General features: G+C 33.4%; 1 protein-coding gene across 3 annotated transcripts in view; it reads left to right on the top strand.

Annotated features, from left to right (window-relative positions):
- LOC148612714 (semaphorin-5A-like) overlaps window positions 1-21113 on the top strand; it is a 126405-nt gene that overhangs the window by 99710 nt on the left and 5582 nt on the right. For all 3 annotated transcript variants that reach the window (XM_088594377.1, XM_088594376.1, XM_088594375.1), the window contains 13 exons: window positions 393-609; window positions 1706-1794; window positions 2441-2473; window positions 3826-4007; window positions 8469-8601; window positions 9418-9563; window positions 10164-10362; window positions 10699-10775; window positions 11267-11571; window positions 12296-12472; window positions 14503-14682; window positions 16680-16868; window positions 20564-20755. In XM_088594377.1, the coding sequence (XP_088450503.1) occupies window positions 393-609; window positions 1706-1794; window positions 2441-2473; window positions 3826-4007; window positions 8469-8601; window positions 9418-9563; window positions 10164-10362; window positions 10699-10775; window positions 11267-11571; window positions 12296-12472; window positions 14503-14682; window positions 16680-16868; window positions 20564-20755 (2119 nt within the window). The remainder of the gene's footprint in view (window positions 1-392; window positions 610-1705; window positions 1795-2440; window positions 2474-3825; window positions 4008-8468; window positions 8602-9417; window positions 9564-10163; window positions 10363-10698; window positions 10776-11266; window positions 11572-12295; window positions 12473-14502; window positions 14683-16679; window positions 16869-20563; window positions 20756-21113) is intronic.

The raw sequence follows: 21113 nt of genomic DNA, 5'->3' as shown, positions 1-21113 counted from the left end.
TGATGAGTTGAAGCAAAATTAAATTATTAAAGGATTTTGCTCTCAAATTTTAAATTTAAAATGTTTTGATACAGAAATAAAAATGAATTCGAAAATCAGTTTTCTAAATAGGTTTATGAAATTCACTACCCATTTGATGTTTCTCACTATACCCTGTACCAGATATCCCTGGATGGTAACAGATATGGCAAAATCCCTTGGGTGATAGAAAAGATATTTAGCAAAATGAAAACTAGGGCCATAGGAATAATCAAGGGACTTAGGGATCAGAAACCCCTCCTAAAGTGGTCCCCTGGAATCTCTTATAAAGAGTTTAAAGTCATGGGTCACTATGTTGTGTTAGAATTGGACCACTTTCTGACTAAACATCAACATTCATTTTCATATTTCAGGCAGAAAATCTAACTGTGATAGAAGAAGATGAGTTTTCAGCTGTAGGTTATCTCCCCTTTACTCCAGACCATAACTCCACTGCAGTGCTCACCCGTGATAGAGTGTACTACAGTGGTACAGTGTCAGATGTCCAGGGACGAAATGAAATAATTTTTCGACCGAAGACCAAAGATTACAGAGCTTTATTAACCAAGAAAACTCAAAAGTGGTTAACTGGTAAGGATAGACATTTTGTGCTCTTTTAAGAAGGAATATTTTTAGTGTACTTAAGGGGGAATAGAAACCATTGCTAGAAACTTCTGGTTCACAAACCATTATAAAAGGAAACACAAATGAAGTCCTAGACAAAATAGGTCTCACTAACCACTTCTAACGTTTCCATTACTTTACATGTTAAAAAAATAATTTTTTCAAAGTTTCACTATGAATTTCCAGGACAAATGAAATTTTAAGTTCTTAAGTTTTTTAAGGTGCATACCGTTAGGAAGCTTGGAAAATGAGGCTTTAAAAATCATTTTGCTAATGGTACGATGATTGAAGAAATTTTTCACAAAATTGACTTGAATATATAATTCTGAAAATTCACATTTTTACCTTTTCTGCTGACTGACAGCATGAAGGCAAATTACTCACACATATAAGCAATATTTATACACCTTTGTAGTAAATTACAAATGTGATTTTAAAGTACATATTCTAAGCTTTTTGATTACTTTTGACAAGCATACACACAAATTATTCCATACAATGCATAGATCTAGTGTCAGTGTGTCTTTGGTACTACATAGGGGGTGGCTATTTGACTCAGAAGTGGTATGTGACACCATTGCAATGGAAAAAATTGTCTCCCTTGTGCTGTCCTTGTACCATCTCAAGCAAGAAAATCAACTGATAATCTATTACTAGCTAGTATACTATTTGGTGCCATATTTTAAACATCATTTCATCATAAAAATGGAATCGTTAAAAAATTAATTTGGTGTTAACATAGCCAGATAGATTCATTATTTTTTCACCTGACATTGAATTTTCCGGCTTTTTTCCCTACAAATCTTACGTGAACAGGACTGTATTAGATAAAGCTTGAAGACACTCCCTTAAAATTACTACAAATGCCAAGTATTAAAATTCTGCCATACCATATTTTCTTCCAAAGGCTTTTTGAAAAAAAAAATGAAAATTAGAAAGGGTCACAAATTGAGATTAAAACCAATTTAGAAAATTAGTTGAGATAGATTCAAGACATAATGAATGTTATTTACAAAATAGCTTCTGCACCAGCATGATTAAATTTAGCATTTTTTTTTTTCAGATCCTCATTTTGTATCAGCTTATGAAATAGATGATTATGTTTACTTTTTCTTCCGAGAAGTTGCCATTGAATACATTAATTGTGGCAAAGTAAGTTTACATTAATTGTGGCATAGTAAGTTTACATTAAATGTGACAAAGTAAGTTTACATAAGTATATATTCTTCTACTTTATTTGAATAATAAAATACTGTAAAGTATCTTATTTTCAGTTCCTTTCTTGGCAAGTCAGTTGGTATGTAGTAATCTAAATTTCCCTTAGTGGCTGACTCATAGGAGTAGTCAAAAAATGTGATTGAGTGGTTTTGAATAATCACCCTAAAACTAAAACTGAGACTGAAAAAACGTTCATTCAAATCTTTTGAAACTTGAAACTAATGCTTAGGACCTAAAAGCACAGGTCAAAATAGATCATGGTGCTTATTATACTAACTGTTCTGGACTCATGGAATCTTTTTCACTTTAAAAATTTGGTACTCTGGAATATTCTTGATCAACTTTCCCTTAAAATACAATGCAGACGTTTTGATGAATAAAATGTGGAATGTTTTTGTCTCCATGTAATTGTCCGTCCATGCTCATGTCATTGACTCAGTAATCCTCTGACTCTGAGGTACTTATATATAACCACAAACATTTTTTTGTAAATTGTGAAAGATTGATAAATTTTAATGGGAAAATGATCAAGAAAAAAGTAAAAAATTATTGTATCTCAACATCTTAAATTTTTTTTCAGAGAATATATTCCAGAGTAGCAAGAGTTTGTAAGGTAAGTCAAATTTATCTTCAAAAAACAACATGGAATTATAAGAGACTATGTGAGGGATAGTAAGAAATGGAGCAATAACGTAATGCATACACATCAAACAAGACATGAATGTTCCTCCTGTCCACATTCTTTCATTACAAATGAAAAAAGATGGGCAAAGAAAACTCCACAAATGAACTAGAAACATGGATTAAGTAGATGCCCTGGCAGGGTAACAATCATCTGGTCTTTCAGTCCTCGAGATTGGCACCAACCCAACAGTCATGGCTGGGAAAAATGCTGGTGGACTTGACTAAAATGACACTGAGTGCTATACCAGATCATTAAAATTTTTGAGCTTGGGCTTGTTGTTAGAAATTTATATGGCAAAGACTGAATTCTTTATGAAACACCTACCAGATGAAATAAATTCAAACATGTAATCATCTGGGATTTTTTTTTAAGAAAATTTTTTGTCAAGTTGTATTATTTTGTATGGTCTTTTGTAGTACAGATAGTTAAGTAACTGTCTTTGTAAGGATCGTGCAAAGTCTGAAAAGTGTGATACACCCCAAAAAAGGCTACATATTTTATTTTTGTAATTATGTTGTTTTATGGGTCTATACTATGAAATGCGTAATTATTCATTCAAATCTACCTGCTCTTAGGAGATAATCAACATTGAAAATCCAATAGATTCTATTGTATTTGGCTGTCATTTACAGAGTTATCTCCCTTAATTTTGAAATCTACATTGCATTCTATATAATTTTTATCTCCTCTAAGAACATGGGTTATATGAGAAACTGAATTTCTGTTTACTGTGGCAATTCAAACAAAATATCAAAAATAAAAATATGTATGCTTTTTACCCATGAATCACATTTTGCATGATTCTTAGCTGGAGTGCTACTTAATACCTTAATTGCTCCATGACTTATAATATTGCTGATTTTGTTGTTCAAGTACCTATAATTTAATTTCAGAAGTAACATACCTTTTGATTGGATAATAAATTTTGTCCCTCATCTCACAAACCAAATGTTGTATATGTCTGTGATGTCAGCAACCTTTTTTATGATTTACTCATTGAATTTTGGATACTAAAATTAAATTTTACGGAATGAATGTTATATATTTTTTTGGTCTATTTTAAATAGCCTCAATACCAGTGATGCACACTTGAAAATATTCTGCTGCACAGGTTTTTTAGCGTGCACCAAGTGAATGAGGTTATTTCTTCATAGACTGAAAAAAAATATAATAGTCATTCCTTAAATTGCCCTTTTAAAGTAGGATCTTTCTATTACTCAATGGTTAACTAATTCATTACGCATGTATTTGTAATATTAATGATACACTTCGTTTTTCAGAGTGACCAAGGAACTGATCTCCAACAGCTATTATTTAAAGACAACTGGACAACATTTGTAAAAGCCAGATTGAATTGTTTTTTACCAGGGGAATACCCATTCTATTTTGATCAGATTCAGAATACATATTTACTTGATACTGGAACTGAGAAATTCTTATTTGCAATATTCACAACTTCTGAGTAAGTTGAATAATTATATTACATTTATTGTGATTAAGATTGAGAACTTTCTTTTCTTCTTCTTCTTGTCGTTCGCCATTGCACTTGCCAGTCTCCTCAACAAATCTGGCTGTCTTCTGTAGGTTTTCCACGGGTCCATACAGTTTCTCTGTAATGGGGGTTGGTTTATCCCATATTTTCTCTCTCTGTGCCTGGTGTAATTTGCACGTCTGCAGAAAGTGTTCTGTATTGTGCCCTGCTTCTCCACAGGGACACATTTGTGATGGTATGACCTTCAAAACTCTGTGCAGATGTTGGTTGAGTCTGTTGTGTTCTGTCCTGAGCCTGAAGATTGTAGTTTGCTCAAATCTTTTTAGTTGATGGTAGCTATCTGGCTTCTGAGGGGTATTGTGTAAAGACTTGATGATGGTCTTCATCTCTGTGTAGCAGACAGGATTTTCATCTTGCTGTTGTTGAGCTCCTTCCTTTGTTAGCTTATCTGCTTTCTCATTTCCATTGATTCCACAGTGTGAAGGTATCTACTTGTATGGCAGTTTTAAGGCTCTTGATGGAATAAATAGCTCTTTCAAGTTGTGGTAGTTTGTTGTTGGTCAGTGCTTGTATTACGGAGAGGGCATCTGTTAGGAATACTGCTTGCATATTTTCTGCACTTTCCTTGACATAATTTGCTGCATAGATGAGTGCTTCTTATTCAGCAATTTAATCCTAATGGTATTGCCATTGACTGTTGTACTCCATTTGGGTATTCTATGTAGATACCAGCCCCTCCTTTTGTTGTTGCATTTGTGGCTGAACCGTCTGTGTAAACTCTTGCCCACAATGCTGATGGATACTCTTCTTCCAGCATGCTCATTGTTATGGTTTTTCTGACAATGTTTGATTGTTCATCTTTGGTACTGAGTAACGGAACTGTTGTCTGAATGGTTACATTGTCCTCCTTCTCTGCACATAGATTGTCATTCATTTTAAAATCTATAGGTTTGACATGCTTAGGTAGATTTTCTTGGTGTTTTCTTTGCGATGCTCTTGTTTCTAGAGAGAAGCTGGATCTTTTGAGTCTGCCTGGGGATAGTTGTTTTAGTCTCTCATTCATTTTGGTGGTTTTGTAAGCATTGATATTTGGTGGCCTGTATCATAGCTTTACATTCTCTTCTCTTACTTAATTGTGGTATGTTTGTAATTTCCTCCATGCTAACAATAGGTGTTGATTTCATGGCTCCTGTGATGATGCGGAGTGCCTGATTCTGGATTTTATCTAGAGTTTGATGGTGAGACTTAGCTGCTGTCATCCAAGCACTCAAACCATATTCTAGATGTGGGCGCACATTTCCTTTATAGACAGATTTCAAAACTTTCTCATTAGCACCCCAGTTTGTACCAGCAAGTTTTCTCATGATGTTTAGTTTTCGTCTGGCTTTGGCTTCTGCTGTCATTATATGCTGTTTCCATGTAAATCTTTTATCGAAGGTTACACCAAGATATGTTTGCTGATCTTCCATTGTGATATGGATGTCATACATGGTCAGTTTGACAGATTGGGTTTTAGGTGAGAGTGTAAAGAGGGTTGCTGTTGTTTTCTCTCTATTGATGGTAACACACCACTCATTGGCCCATTTGACTACCATATTTAATGCTGTATGTATCCTGTACCTTACAGTAGTTGCATACAAGATCATCTGCATACAGTGCTGATTGTACACCATTTTGGTAGCTCTCGAACTAGGTCATTCATATAGAGTATGAAGAGAGTCGGTGGCAGTACTCCTCCATGTGGTACACCCTGTTTTAGAAGTATTTTTCGGCCATGCTTTCCATCTAGGAGTACTCTTGCCCTTCTATTGTACAGGTATGAGTTGGTCCATGTATACATTCTTCCACTCACTCCAAATCTAAGAAGTTTCACAAGAAGACCATCTTTCCAAACTTTGTCAAATACTCTCTGAAGATCTACAAAGATAGCTAGCGTTACTTTCTTTGATTGAAATGCATCCTTGACTACTTGAGATAGATGTGTTGTCTGATCTTCTGTGCTCTTGTACTGTCTAAAACCAGCTTGTTCATGACCAAGAATGTTCTCAAACTCCAAGTATGTCTGTAGGCACTTGTTGATTATTTGCTTCATTAATTTGCAGCAACTGCTTGTTAGGCTAATTGGGCGGTAGCTTGAGGCTTTCGACTTGTTCTCTCTCCTCTTCAGTATTGGCATCATTATGGCTTCTTTCCAACATTGAGGGACTTGACCTTGTCTCTAGCTCAGGTTGAGAATCTCTAGCAAAGTTGTTAATGCTAAGGTGCCAAGGTGTTGAAGCATTTCATTGGTGATGTTATCTGGACTTGGTGCCTTTTTCATTTTCATTTTTCTGATGGCTGCCTTCCTCTCAAACATGGTGATATCTCTCTGCATAAGTTCATGTGTTGGCACTTTTGATCTTTCTCTCAATCCAGTTCTTACTTCTTTTTTCCATGATGGTGGTATATCAGTGTTGCTTTCTTTCTGATAGCCTTTAGCAAATTCATTTGATACCGCTTTCCCTATGGTTGTTTCTCCTTCAACTTCTAGCATGATCTTTTCACCTTTTGCTTCCCTCATCATTCAGTGCTTTTGTCAAGTTCCAAAGCTTTTTTGTATCTTTTTCAATATCCATAGATGATGTTTTCTTTCTCCACCCTTACCTTTGACATTCAATCTTTGTTCTTAGATGTTTGGCGTTTGATGTTATTTCTTGACTGGGATTTAATTCTGCATCATCCCTTGCCCTTGTATGTTGCCTGTATCTCACTGGACCAGTATGGCTTGTAGTCCTTTCTTACACCTCTTGGTATACTTTCCTTTGCTGCCTTTAATACAACAGTGTTGAATGCTTTCACCACATTGTTAATATTCTTTCCCTCTATTTCTATGTCCCTTGTGAGTTCATCTGTTCTAGCTTGAAACATACTCCAATTTGCCTTCTTGTAATTCCATCTTGGTAGCTGAGCATACTCAGATGTTGTTGTTTCTGCAATGGATATTATGACAGGTCAATGATCACTGCCTCCTAGCTGGTCACATACCTTTCTACTGATTTTTTGGTGTATATCGTCAGTACAGAAAGCTAGATCTGGTGTGGTGGTTGTATACCACTGACGAGAATAAAAAATAGGCGCGTCAGTGGCATCGTTGACAAGGATAGGGTGGTATTCATCCTGCCAGTCTTCTATGGTCTCCCCTCTTTTGTCCATGGTATTATATCCCCACCTTGTGGTTGGCTGTTGAAATCACTTACTATTAGGAATGAACTGTCTGGTATTTGTATGGTGTCTAGTGACATTTTATTATCATTGGGACAGTAGAAGTTAATGATGTTATATGAACTTTTCCCAATAGTTGCTTTGATTTCATTGTATTCTGCTTCCTCCATAAACTTTTTTGTCTCTAAAGCATTAATGTTGTTTCTTACAAGAGTCAATACACCACCTTTCTTTCTTTCCTTTCTATTACTCCTGAAGACTTGGTATCCTCTTATCTTAAAAGGTTTGTCCTCAGATGTGTTTCTTCAATACAGCAGATGTTCACATTGTTTTCGTGAAGAAAGTGTTGAAGTTCTTCTCTCTTGTTTGAATTTTTTTTTTTTTTGTTCCCTACTGGCTACAAGTTATGTTCTCCCATCAAGACCTATATTTAAAAATACAGCGGGCATCTATTAATCATGAAGTAAAAAGTCAAAGGTCAAGGTTAATAATATTATAAATAGATTTTGCTAGGTACTTTAGTACTTTAATTTGTGGATGCCAATTACATGGAGTAGGGAAAATACACAAGTTCATGGATTCATGGTTTTGAGATTTTCATTATACACATCAGTGGAAATCTCCTTTTTGTTGGAAACCAAATTTTGTGGTTTGGCCTACCCACAAAAACCATGAAAATTGGTACCCCACGAACAATAGTGTTTCCTCATTATAATGATTAATTTCTTACTAAAAACTAGTTGAAGTCAAAATGTGTGTATACAATATGGAAAGTGGCTATCGAGGCTAATAATATTAAAACATTTTAAAATGTGTAACATTCCAAATCCAATGTAAACACAATGCACAATATTTATTCACAAGTTACATAGTAGCCGAAGGATTCTCCATCAACAAAGTAATCGTAGGATTTAAGTTAATTTTCATGATTTTCATTATAGAAGGGAAAAGATAAACTTTGCATTGTTTCATTAACATGAAATGCCAAAGAAATGACAAAAACATTGTTAAATTCAGTACTTTAAAACTTCTTTTACCAAATATGTGATGCACATACAAATTTGAACTGGGACAATGCACACAAGATTCCCATGACTCACATAATTTCATGAATAAATGCCAAATTGAAATAAAAGGCGTTTGAGCTGAATGTTTTTTTTTGTATACCCCAATGTATCCCAGGTCTTTCCTGTAACCATCTATATAAAAGATTTATCAATATGTTTGTAGGAACAGTATAGCTGGGTCTGCTGTGTGTTATTTCAATATGACATCATTTGCATCAGTATTTAGTGGACCATTTAAGTATCAAAAATATGCCGGACATGCTTGGGAGAGAGTGGCTAACACTAAGCCAGCAGAGGTTGGTAGTAATTTCGTTTTTCTACATCTTTTGATGCTTATGGTATTTTGTCTCTCTGCCCTCATCTGTGATGATAACTCAAATAGACAATTTTATAATTGTTTGTTGCAATCTTTGTCTTAATGAAAAGAAGTTTCATTTTGTTTTTCACCGTTTTTGATTTTATTCAGAATTATGGCACTTCAAACAATGAAAAAAGTGTGGGAGAAGGGATATAATTTGCTAAAAAAAAACATTGCTGTTTATTTTGCAAATTTGCCGTTATAAGCTCTCTTACAGATGTGCAATTTTGTTTCAAAGATTCATTTAAGATTCAAATTAATGTAAGACTCCAATTTTAATTGTATTACTGCATTATAAACAGGATTTTCATTTTGGATAAATCATATATCAAGGAAAAAAATATAGAGGAAATAAAATTATGTTAATGTTAAGGAGATGCAATTTGATTCCTGTTCAAATGATATATGTATTTTGTTTAAAATAGTTGTTAATACCATTTGTGCTACTACTTTGAATTCTAAATAAATACTGTGAAAGTACTATTGTTCATGGGGTACCATTTTTTGTGTTTTTTGTGGGATGGCCAAACCATGAAATTTGGTTTTCAATGAATAGTAGATTCCCATTAATGTATATACTGAAAACTTCAAAACCACAAATTCAAGAACTTGTGTTTCTTCCCTGATCATTGAAAATTGGTTTCACAAATTGAAAATACTCTCTCAGTAGAAAAAAAAAAAACTAGATTTATGTCTCAGGCTGAAGCAATTGAGTCCTTTGGCAAAGTTGAAACTTGAACCGTTTCTATTTCAGTGCCCAAACAACAGTGGAACTGACAAACGGTCATCTGAAGATAATGGGCTCAAATCATCCTTCCAATCAGTTACGGAATACCAACTTATGGATGATGCTGTTCAGCCTCAGTCATTAAATCCACTTATGTTTAGAAGCAATGAAAGGTAAGTTTTCTACTGCATACCCCACATGTAGGGCAATAGAAATTAGAGAGACTCCATCTGTCACCTTACCGAAGTATGGTGCTGCACTAAATCAGAATTCAAATGTTCTATCAGCTGTAAAGTCATGGATGTTGATTAGGTTTCTCGTATATTACTTATTCTTATGCATCCTGGGCCAGATTATTATTTGCCATTTTTTGTCAATTTTCTAAATGGAAACGACAAATTTCCTGCACCCGCCCTCCTTGGATCCCCTACTGGCATCCTATCATATCATTTGTCATATTAGTAAATTTTGTTGAAAGATGATACTATGTTGTCATGGTTCCCTAGTTTTTATTAGTGTGGCTTGTGGTTAACAGTGCAGTCTCTGCATATAAAACTTGAAATCCATCTCTCCTTTGCTTTAGTGTACTCTTTGCCTTGCCCTTGTTTGGATTTGTATACAGATATTTACAATATTCTTTAGAATTTTTGGTTCAAAAATTCTGAAATCAACAGTACATGGAAGTGCATATTCATAAAAAGTAAATTTTTATCTGTATCAGTTTGATTCAAATCCTTACTAGGTATATAATGGTACTTTTATTCTGTTTTTAGATGGACACATATAGTTGTTGATGTTGTAAAGGGCAAAGGTCACCAGTATTATGTAATGTTTGTTGCCACTTTGGAGGGCAACATCAGAAAGATGGCATATCTACCTCAGACTAACTCCTCATGTCTCATTGAAGAATATAGAATTGTCCCAGAGGGAGAATTCAAACCGGTGAAAAATATGAGATTATCGAGGAAAAAGGTAAAACAATCTGCAGCTAAGTACATTTAATTTCTTGTTCTTTAAACATACAAAGGAAAAAATGTGTAAGAAAGAACGCATGCAACTAAATAAGGTGCACTGCTTGTATTTTATTGACAGAGTGCAAATTGAATTTAAGTCGACCATAGTCCCTTTGTTTCTTTCTTTCTGAATGCCAAAAACTACTGCAGTATATACAATTTACCATTTTTCCACCAAGTAAGTAGAAAGGAGAGGCCTTAAAACTCAATTTCAGAATTAATTGGTATTACAGTTATATAAGATAAAGTTGTATTTGATATTAGAAGAAGAGTTATTTAATACATTGTATTTTAGGGTGCTGTATTTGTGACAGTAGAAGGGCAGATAACAAAAATTCCAGTACAGAGGTGCGAGAGATTTACTGATCAAGAGTAAGTAAAGGAGTTCACTATCCGTAAACTTATTTCTCAAATGACTTTTATATCTTTTTTTTTTTTTATATACTCATCTTTGTACGTATTATGTTTTTTGGATTTCCTGTGTCTGTCTGTCAGTCTGTCCCCCCTTATGTCATCCAATAATTCAAAACCATTTTTATTAATTTCTTGGTAAAATGTTTGTTTTCCTTTGATAAAGAGTACTGGTGATTAGAATTCTATCACCAAAAAAGGGGAGCGAGAATTTGGCATACAGTGTGTTTGAGCACAGCTGTATAATATCAATTGCACTAAGTTTACTATTTGTGTTCTGTTTTACCAGTTGATAATTAGAAGATATACAGTTCACTTGCAAAAAATCAAGATTTCTGTTTGAGTTTTAATACAAATGTTTTATGAATTAAATGATAGAATGAAATTCAATCAAATCATCAAATGTGAAAAAGAAGTTTAACCTTGTTTTATTTGATTAATTTTCATTGTAGCCTCTGTAAAAACTCAATGGATCCATACTGTGGATGGAATGGGGCTTTGAACAAGTGTACTACTGCACCAGATAATGACCCTTCCATTCACTTCTGGATGCAGGACATAATATCATGTCCGATCATAGAACATCCAATTGATGGTGGATGGTCTGAATGGTCGCCATGGGCAACCTGTAAACAGATGGTACCTGAACCATCAGCTGGGGATTGTTTATGTCGGACTAGGTCATGTGACAGTCCTAAACAGGCCTTTGGCGGGAAGGCATGTGAGGGTGCTACAGTGGAAGTAACAAACTGTACAGGTGAATGTTTTTATGCAGTTAAAAATTTCAGTATTCAAGATGTGACCACAATAACAAAAGTCTATGAAAGAAGATTTAGAAATACCAAAGACATAACTGTAATCAAGGGAAACAGAGATTTGGTAATAAAAAAAATATATATTCCAAGGATTTAGACTAGACAGGGAAAACAGACACACACAACAAAGAACATGAAATTACCAAAATAATACATATAAAGTAACAAAAGTAAATGAGCAACAAGAACTACTAAAAACTTGGAGCATGGATCAGGTGCCCTGGTAGGGTGAAAGACGGGAAAATCCTTGTCATTAGACAACACTGGAAACCACATGTCTAAAAGGGTAAAACTTGCAACAGACAATATGAATATACAAGAATATTCACATTATCACAACTAGGGTGGTAAAAAAAAGTTAGAAGTGTTCTCTGAATTCACCATTTCCATCAGAAATGCCTGTACCAAATCAGGACCATTACAGTGATTTCCAACTTTTGGGTTTTTTGCTTTGATATCATCATTTGTTATACGGTCTTTCCTAATTTTCCCTGCCAAGAGTTTATCAGTTCAGTAATTTTGATATCATTCTTTAACTTTCTCCTTAGAAAGATGGATTTACACAGAATAATCAGTTATGTTTGAAACTATATTTTTTAGAAATATTTTAGTCTACTATGTTTATTATTTCATGTTCCAATTGAATACAACTGATTTCTTTTTCAGCCCATGGACAGTGGACTGACTGGACTGCCTGGTCTAAATGTTCCATAACATGTGGCCATAATGGGACCAGGTCTCGCCTGCGGTACTGTAGTAATCCCCCTCCCAGGTATGGGGGTCGGGAATGTATAGGGTCAGACAAGGATGTTGGTTACTGCCCTGGTAACCCCACCTGTCCAGGTAATTTTTTTACTTTTCTTGTAGAAATGATGCAAATATTTAAGTAGCACTCCAGCTAAGAATCATGCAAAATGTGATTCATGGGTAAAAAGTCTACATATTTTTATTTTTGATATTTTGTTTGAAATGTCATAATAAACAGAAAATAACATGTGGTTTTTCATATAACCCGTGCTCTTAGGAGATAAAAATTATATAGAATGCACTGTAGATTTCAAAATTAAGTGAGATAACTCTGTAAAAGGCGCTCAAATACAATAGAATCTACTGTATTTTCAATGTCTATTATCTCTTAAGAGCAGGCAGATTTGAATGAATAATTACACATTTCATAGTATAGACCCATAGAACAACTTAATTACAAAAATAAAAATATGTAGCCTTTTTTGGGGTGTATCACATTTTTCAGATTTTGCATGATTCTTACAAAGACAGCTACTTAATATGTGAGAACGATATATCAATTTAGTTTTGCTAACAGGGTAATCCCATTATTATAATATATGTTAATAAATATGTTATTTCATATTGGCCTTGTTATAGGTTTGAGGTCTGTCATATTGGTCGAGGCAGTTGTATTGGTACCAAGGCATTGCTGAGGGCCAATACGGCTGTCTAGGCCAATGTGATTGACCGAAATCTATAACAGGGCCAATATGAAATTACATATTTATTGACAATTTTATTAATTTTATAACTAGATGATTTGTAGAACAGTTGCTTTTTTGTTTTACCAAAATCATGTAGGTTTATTTTGCATTAATCAGTCTTATAAAATATCCTTTTTGTATAAAATGGGAGATTTTTTTTTGTGTTTCTGAAGCTTTTAGTCCTGATGATCAAAGTTCATGAAATCCAATTCTAACTCAAAATGGCGGTGCCAAACGACCGGAAGTTATGATGCCATATTGGCCCTGGTTTGATCCATATTGGCGCTCTTTTTCATATTGGCTCCGTATAGATGTCTGGTTTGAATTCATATCAATTGATCAGTTTTTGACATATTTTAACGTATTTTGGGTAGTTGGTTAATAATGGTATGATATATACATGACATGACTTGTGTATGGATTGTGGTTTTGGTTTGGATGTTGTTCTTTTTTGGTCAGTCTTCATAACCATATACTGTGGAAGTACTATTGTTCGTGGAGTACCAATTTACATGGTTTTCTGGCCAAACCATAAAATTTGGTTCCCAACGAAAATTAGATTTCTGTTGATGTATATACTGAAAACCTAAAAACCATGAATCCAAGGATCCACAAAGTTGAGTTTCTTCCGTAATCCATGAAAATTGGCATCCATGAATTAAAATACTTTCACAATACCAGTATGATTACGGCTTTACCGATAAGGAACAGCTTTTTGTACTCAAATAACATTAGTTTTGACTTGGTTGATAATACAGCACTATGTTATTTTTTTCTCTGATTTCTGGACCAATGGGAATATGCAGGATTTCCTATAACTGGGTTTAAATTTTTTTAGACACTCATGATTCAGAACATATACATACATGTATAAAGGATGTAGCTGTCACCTTTTAGGGCATTTGTCATACTGTAATGTGGATGATGATATAAAAATAAACACTGGTAGATATTTTAAATAAGTTTCAAAATAAGTAAATAAGTTATTGCAGAAGGGTTACTTATTACTTTACTTGTAGTGATACAAGTGCTTACAACTATCTCAATGTGTTCTTACACATAGTATATGTATATAGATGTCATGAGCAGATTAAACTATTTCTCCACTCAATATGGTAAAATTAAGAGCTTTATTGAGCATGTTAAAATTTTCATTTTACCATAGAGAGTGGAGAAATAATTAAAAATCAGAAATAGGAAAATTTGGTTTCTGTATTAAACTGGGAAAATGTAATATGGCAGGAATATTCTCGCGGAAATTTAGTCGCTGGCCAGTGGTTAAAAAGTTGCATCCATTTATAATCACCAACTAAGAAAGGGAGAAATATTGTGTAAATACCTACACTTGTTATCAAACTAATACTTAAATCATAATTTTAGATCCACCTATTGATGGTAAATGGACAATGTGGGCTCAATGGAGCCGCTGTACTGCCGAATGTAACGGTGGTATTCAGACTCGCAAGAGACAATGTAATCAACCGCCACCAACAGAGGATGGCAAGCCTTGTGAAGGGAATACTCAAGAATGGAGAATGTGCAATACTTTACACTGTCCAGGTAGGTCTAACATCATTATAAACAACCAGCTGATTGCAATACTCATTGAACATGGGTTGTCGAAATTGTTTTCTTAGTTTTTTCTCATTTGGCTATCTTTTATTGTGTTTTTTTTTCTATACTGTGGGCAAAGAAAGTTTCATGGAGTACATAATTTAATGGGTTTTTTTATATACTGTTGATGAAAAAAAATTTCATGGGGTACTAAATATCATGGTTTTTTTATATTCTATGGAGAAACAAATTTTCATGGGGCACCAATTTGATGGTTTACTATGTACTATGGAGGAACAAATTTTCATTGGGCACTAAATTTTATTATTTTCTAAATACTGTGGCGGATCAAATTTCCATAGGTACCAATTTTCTGTATACTGTGAAAGAACTCATTTTCATCATTTTTTATGTTCAACCAAATCTCAAATTCAAATACCCAACAAAATTGTAAAATTTCCATTGCAAATTTAGATGCTTTAATGAAATTCACAACTTCATTCCGAGAAAAATGATATTCATGCATAAAAGTACTTTCACAGTGCTTTAGATGAATTATTTGTATGTCAAAATGCCTTAATAAATCAGAATAATGATAGTTCTAAAAATCATCACTGATGTGATATTTCTAATGAGGCAAAGCCTAAGTCACAGAAAAAAGTTCCTTTTTTAAGCTCTACACCTAAAATGTTCTTTACGGTGTGGTGTTTTAAAACTTTAGTCAATGTAGTGTCAATTTATACTGGTTTTTTGGGGTTTTTTTTATTATATTGTACTGTGACTTTGGGAATTTTCTTTATGTACTCATACATAGTATTTAATTCATGATCTACTTAATCCCATGTAAGTGGCAAAAAAAATACTGCTCAACTTTCAATGCTTTGGTTCAACGTGTCATAGTTTTCCTTTCCTCTTTCATCTAACCCAGAGTTTACTTTTTATGAGCAACTCAGCAGGTGTTTCTAGAAAAGCAGAGGACCCTTACCCTACCAGTGCACCTGGTCCTTGCTCCCAGTTTTTAGTGGAGTCTGAGTTGCTCATTTACTTTTGTTATTTTTTATGTATTATTTTAGTTACTTTATGTTCTTTATTGTGTTTTTCTGTTTTCCATGTCTGGTCTTTGTCCCTGGATTACATTCTTTTGATTTCATCTAGAATCTTGGTTCCCTTGATTACTCTTTCAAACTTCATCAGGCTTCATATAGATAGTTGCTGTTTGGTGGGACTTTCACATTTTTTCACTATATGGAAAGAGTGGAGTATACCTAGATGACCCTAGCATGAGGGCATGGGTAACCATGTGTTTTGTTGTTCAGATTTTTAGGAAGAACTGCACATTTACTTCAAGCTTTAAACAAGAGCTGTAGAGAGTAAATATTTATATATCAAAATAGACCCAAACTTATAGTGCAGTGTCTTTGAATTACATGTTTGTATTTTATACTTTGTTTGTAGTGTTGAATCTTGGAACAGGTTATATTAAATGTTACACAGTCACAGGTGTATTGTTTAGATTTAAGTAAGAATGCCATGAGAAATTCTTCAAAATTTATAATTCCTAAGGCCACTAAATGGTAATTTCTAGGATCTTGGGTGATTTTCATGAACTTTTGAATGTTTTTTTTTTCATTTTTCACTTAAGTTTTGCCACCCTAATGTAACTCAAATGAGGAAAGGCTTTTTTTGTACATGTATATTTATTCATATGGTAATGAAAATTTGGAATTATGTCAGTAAAATGCTGTGAGGGGAGAGGCTGGGCATGAGAACCTAGACATCAACTATTGTTGGCCTTAGATGTTTATTTTTATTGCATGTTCACACAAATGGTAGGTAGATCACAATCTTCTTGTTTGATGTGCACAATAACAGTGATGAGAAAAGGAAAATTGAAGAAATGTGTATTTGTTAATTTACCTTATGCATGAGGGATATTGAATTAGATTTTTAGAACTTCACAGTTTAGTCACTGCATGACATTAGTTTTTTCACTGTCTTTTCAGAGTTGGCACAGTTCACACCGTGGACTATATGGATAAAAACTAACGAAACTAGCAGCGGATACTTTCAACAGAGATTCCGTTTCATGTGCGAAGCTAATGTTCCCGATGTCAATATGATAAAAACAAGTTATGTTAAAACACATTCGAGATACTGTTTTAAAAAAGGTGATGGGACATGCCACAGGGCAGGTGAGCTACGAAACTCAATTGACCCATTTAATGAACCACTTAGTAAAGCGGTTAGAAGCATGTGCAAGTACAACCGTAAATACTTCAACCAATATCATTGCAAGTGTCGAACGTTAGGGATATTTTTAGTATGTCGGAAGTGTGGTTTTAGATAGTCCCCAGTTTGAACAATTAATACAATCACTGCCAAAGAGTATTCTTCATAACCATAGCAACAAGCATCGTGTGATTCCGTCATTTTGTATTCAGAGGTTGCATTGTGTAAATCTATCATCGTAACCATAGAAACTAGGAATCCGTCGATGTGGATTTGTGGATACTAAAATATATAACTTCACCTGAAAGGAATGTGGATCGTTTGTTACTCCACCTCTGTTTAGAATATAGACTCACAGAATGCTGGTCATTCTTGTTACCATAGCAACAGTTCCTTAGCAACAGCATGATGTATTAACACTGATTCTTTTCTTTTTTGTAATTATATGTAAAATGTATTTTTCTGAGGGCTGGTCCCTCATTCTGTCTTATGCCAGTATCTTTTTGTGTGTATACAGCATATGTTAAAGTTCTAAATACTCATGCTTCCTAGACAGGGGTTTGAGTCTCCTCGCTTGCTCGCTCGATGGACTTAAAACCCTGACTTGGGAGGATGCTAAATACTTGACTTCTGAACTTGTGAATTTTATTCTTGAATTATTTTTTTTTTAGAAATTATGGTGTTAAATACAATTTGTAACGCCAAGATCTTTTGATAATATATAATTATGGTTGGTTTCAGTACGTCATACTGCATTTTTACTCTGCAAGGGAGATAACTTTCTTTCAGTTTTGTATACCCATGCTTTTGTCACCCAACCTAGCAAGACAGTAACTTATCTCTGCATGGAACTTCATTTATTATATGTATTGTCATCATTGTTGTTCACCAAATCTGTATCTTTTGTCAAAAATCCAGACCTATTTATCAGAAAGTGGTGTGTTTAAAACACAACATTGCATCTCTTGTGCCCAGTAAAGGTACAAATTCTCAAGAATTTTCAACATTAAAGAAAAAAACATATAAATGCAGCAATCAACAAGAAAGCAGGAGATCTCCCTCTCAGAATTTGCCGAGTCTTTGTTTTAATGACATGTTTTGATAAGAATTGAGGTAATTTCTGAAAACTGGCAAATAAACAGGAGAATGTTAAATTTTTCATGAAATGTTGAAAAGTTACTGCCAAAAGCATGAGACTCAACAACTATACATATGAGCACTACATTTTTATATCCCCACTCTGAAGAAGACGGGGTATACTGTTTCACCATAGTCTGTCTTTCTGTCAGTCATACAAAATAAAACCCAACCAAACAAAATGTAGAAAGCTAATTTATGTTTTCAGCTTTGGGTCAAATGGTCTGTAAGAAAAAAAAAAACAAGTTGGAGAACTTTGCTCTAGCAGTGTCAGTCAAACTCCATTTGGTACTAAAAGTAAGAAATTGGAATCATGATTCTCATATGTGATCAGATATTCTTTTTTTTTTAAATGTGAAAATAAGAGGTGAATATGATGTCATACAAGATATTTTATTAAACAAAATATATTTTTAAAAGGCAAGCCATGTATTTTATACCTCCTCAAAATAAATGGCAACATTTTGATTGAAATTGTGCATTTATCCATTATTGAAGCCATTGCTATTTTGTATAAAACTTTGTGTACATAAGATTTATTTATATTTTTGCACTTCTGATTTTTTTATATGAAATATCCAAATATACACTGTTAAGATCTTCCATAATGATTTTATTTGAGATTCAAAGAGATCTGCTGGCATGAATGCGTATTTTGAAAGATTTTTGTCTTTATTTTTATGCCTTTTAAAGGCAATTGAGACCTTTTAAAATAGCTGGCAAATTCCAAGTTAAACCATGATATTTTGCTGTTTTATTAACTTAGAAAATTAGATTGTAATATTGCTACAAGTTTTTAAAGGTATTCAGTATTTCATTTCTGAAAAAAAAACATTGAATGGAGGTTAAAAAAAAAGAGAAAAAATATTAGGCAAATTTTTATTTGAATGTATGGATATAAAATTCACCATTTCAAAAAATATAGAATGTTACATATAATACTCTTCTTTTTTATTGTTTTATTTTTTTTGATTAACTTTTATTTAATTTTTTTTTTTAATTTTTGAATGAGTTGTACTAATTCTACTAAAAGTAGGAATGGTTTGCCTGCAGTCCTGAGGACGAGTTGTTGTTGTAAATATAAATGTATATGTTTCTCTCCCTGCCTTTCTGGAAACAGTCAAATTAATTTTCATCTTCCAGCTTCAATGCCAAATTTGACTCCAAATAATCATTACATTCACTCCTACAAAATCTTTTGGTGATATTGATGCATTCTGGGTAAATTTTACATAATGATATACAGGAACATTTTGATGGGTTTTAAACAAAAATGGTGTGATATCATTTGTCAATAATTGGATAAAAAAGGGGGAGGCTAAAAAAGAACAGAACTCGAATTTTTGTGTAAAAAATTATGGGGAAACAAATGGGCCTATATTAAGAAAAAGTTCAAAGAGTAAAGTAAATTATATAATTAAATTAAAAAATCATTGATTGATGATTGGCTCCCTCTTAAAATGAAATGGTTGCTTTCTTATTATGGATCAGTCTGCTATTAAGCTTGCTTACTCAAATTTGACATTCAAATAGATTGTGCAGGGAGTGATTTATTCCATGTTAAAAATCAAATCATAAAACCATTACAGTTCATATATATATGACTTCAGTCATTTGTAATTTGTATATTTAGTATATTTATTTGCATATGGTAGATGACTTTTTGTATAGTTTTGATTAATTGCTATTTTACATTTGACTTTGATGCCAACCCAAAAATAGTATAAAATAAAAAAAAAATCAAAGTACATTTTTAATATTTTTTTGTGATAGTTGTAGAATAAATCTTGATTTAAAAGGTGAAATGGTCATATCCACTTGAACTGACATTCGTAGCATATAGTCACAGAATTATCAAAACTGACCTTTTAATTGTTTTGAAATATTGCAACCAAAAACATATTTCTTCACACATAATGCAGCAACCTCAGTAGGCTTCATACAGCATTGAATACAAATTTGAACAGCATTTATAAGAAATATATCATTTTTCGTTTTTAAACCATACAAATAAACACACCACAAATCTGATCCAAAGTTTATATAGTTGAGGCATAAATGAATAGATGAAACCAAACATGAAATAGGTTCCAAAACATACAGGTTTTTTAAGAAAAAAACCCAGACTGTAAAGTGAAATTACAGTAAAATTTGTTACAAAGCAATAGTTCTTGGACCTACTGTAGGGATTTTGTCTGGTTTGGACAGGTGTATAAACCAAACAAAAGTAGATTTATTGTTTGTTGTCTAAACCTGAGCAAACCTTTTAGAATCAAAAGAAACAAACAATGACCTTTCATCCCCGTGGGATTGTTGTCTCTGACAAATACACCATACCTATTCTTGTTATAATTATCTACTCTGGACTGACTCCATAACATGATTGGTTTAGACAGGTTTTATTTCTTACTGTATTAGACTCTAATTTTTTTAAAGACAGAAGTACACTAAAGAAAAAAACTTTGTATGTTTTAAAGGTCTATTGTTTTGATATAACAATACATGTATATGTTGAATTTAGAGAGCATCATAAACATGACGAAAGATGGTCATTGGTCACCATGGCAACCATGGTCTGTCTGCTCTAATGACTGTGGGGGAGGTACACAGACTAGAATTAGGTCATGTGACAGTCCTGAACCAATGGGATTTGGCAAGGATTGTTATGGTCATCATATGGAATCTAGGCAATGCAATATGCATTCGTGCCAAGGTAAGAACAGACGAGAAGTGGAAAACAAATGTAACTATCAGATCAGTCCGGTAGCACTGTGTTGAGCAACCTTTTCAATACACATAGACAAAGTTATTAATTTGCGGTATATCTCGGGAATAACCAACACGAAATGTCTTTCCTGTCAAATTTTCAAATTTCAGCCTGAAATGCCTGTATACATAAAAAAAACTTTCATTTTGAGATATATTGAAATGTTGGTGTTGGATATAACAGTTTTTCTTTGTTTTTTTTTTTTTTTTTTTTTTGGCAACCATAATGCCATTTTACTCCCATTCAATTTACGTGTTAGATGAATGGAAATTAACCGACAATGGACAAAGGCAAACACGCTAGA

Source organism: Perna viridis, chromosome 7 (assembly GCF_037379345.1).
Source record: "Perna viridis isolate PV_CMFRI_1.1 ecotype Kerala chromosome 7, ASM3737934v1, whole genome shotgun sequence".
In the NCBI taxonomy this organism is placed as follows: domain Eukaryota; kingdom Metazoa; phylum Mollusca; class Bivalvia; order Mytilida; family Mytilidae; genus Perna; species Perna viridis.
This window is presented reverse-complemented; position numbering and strand designations above follow the sequence as displayed.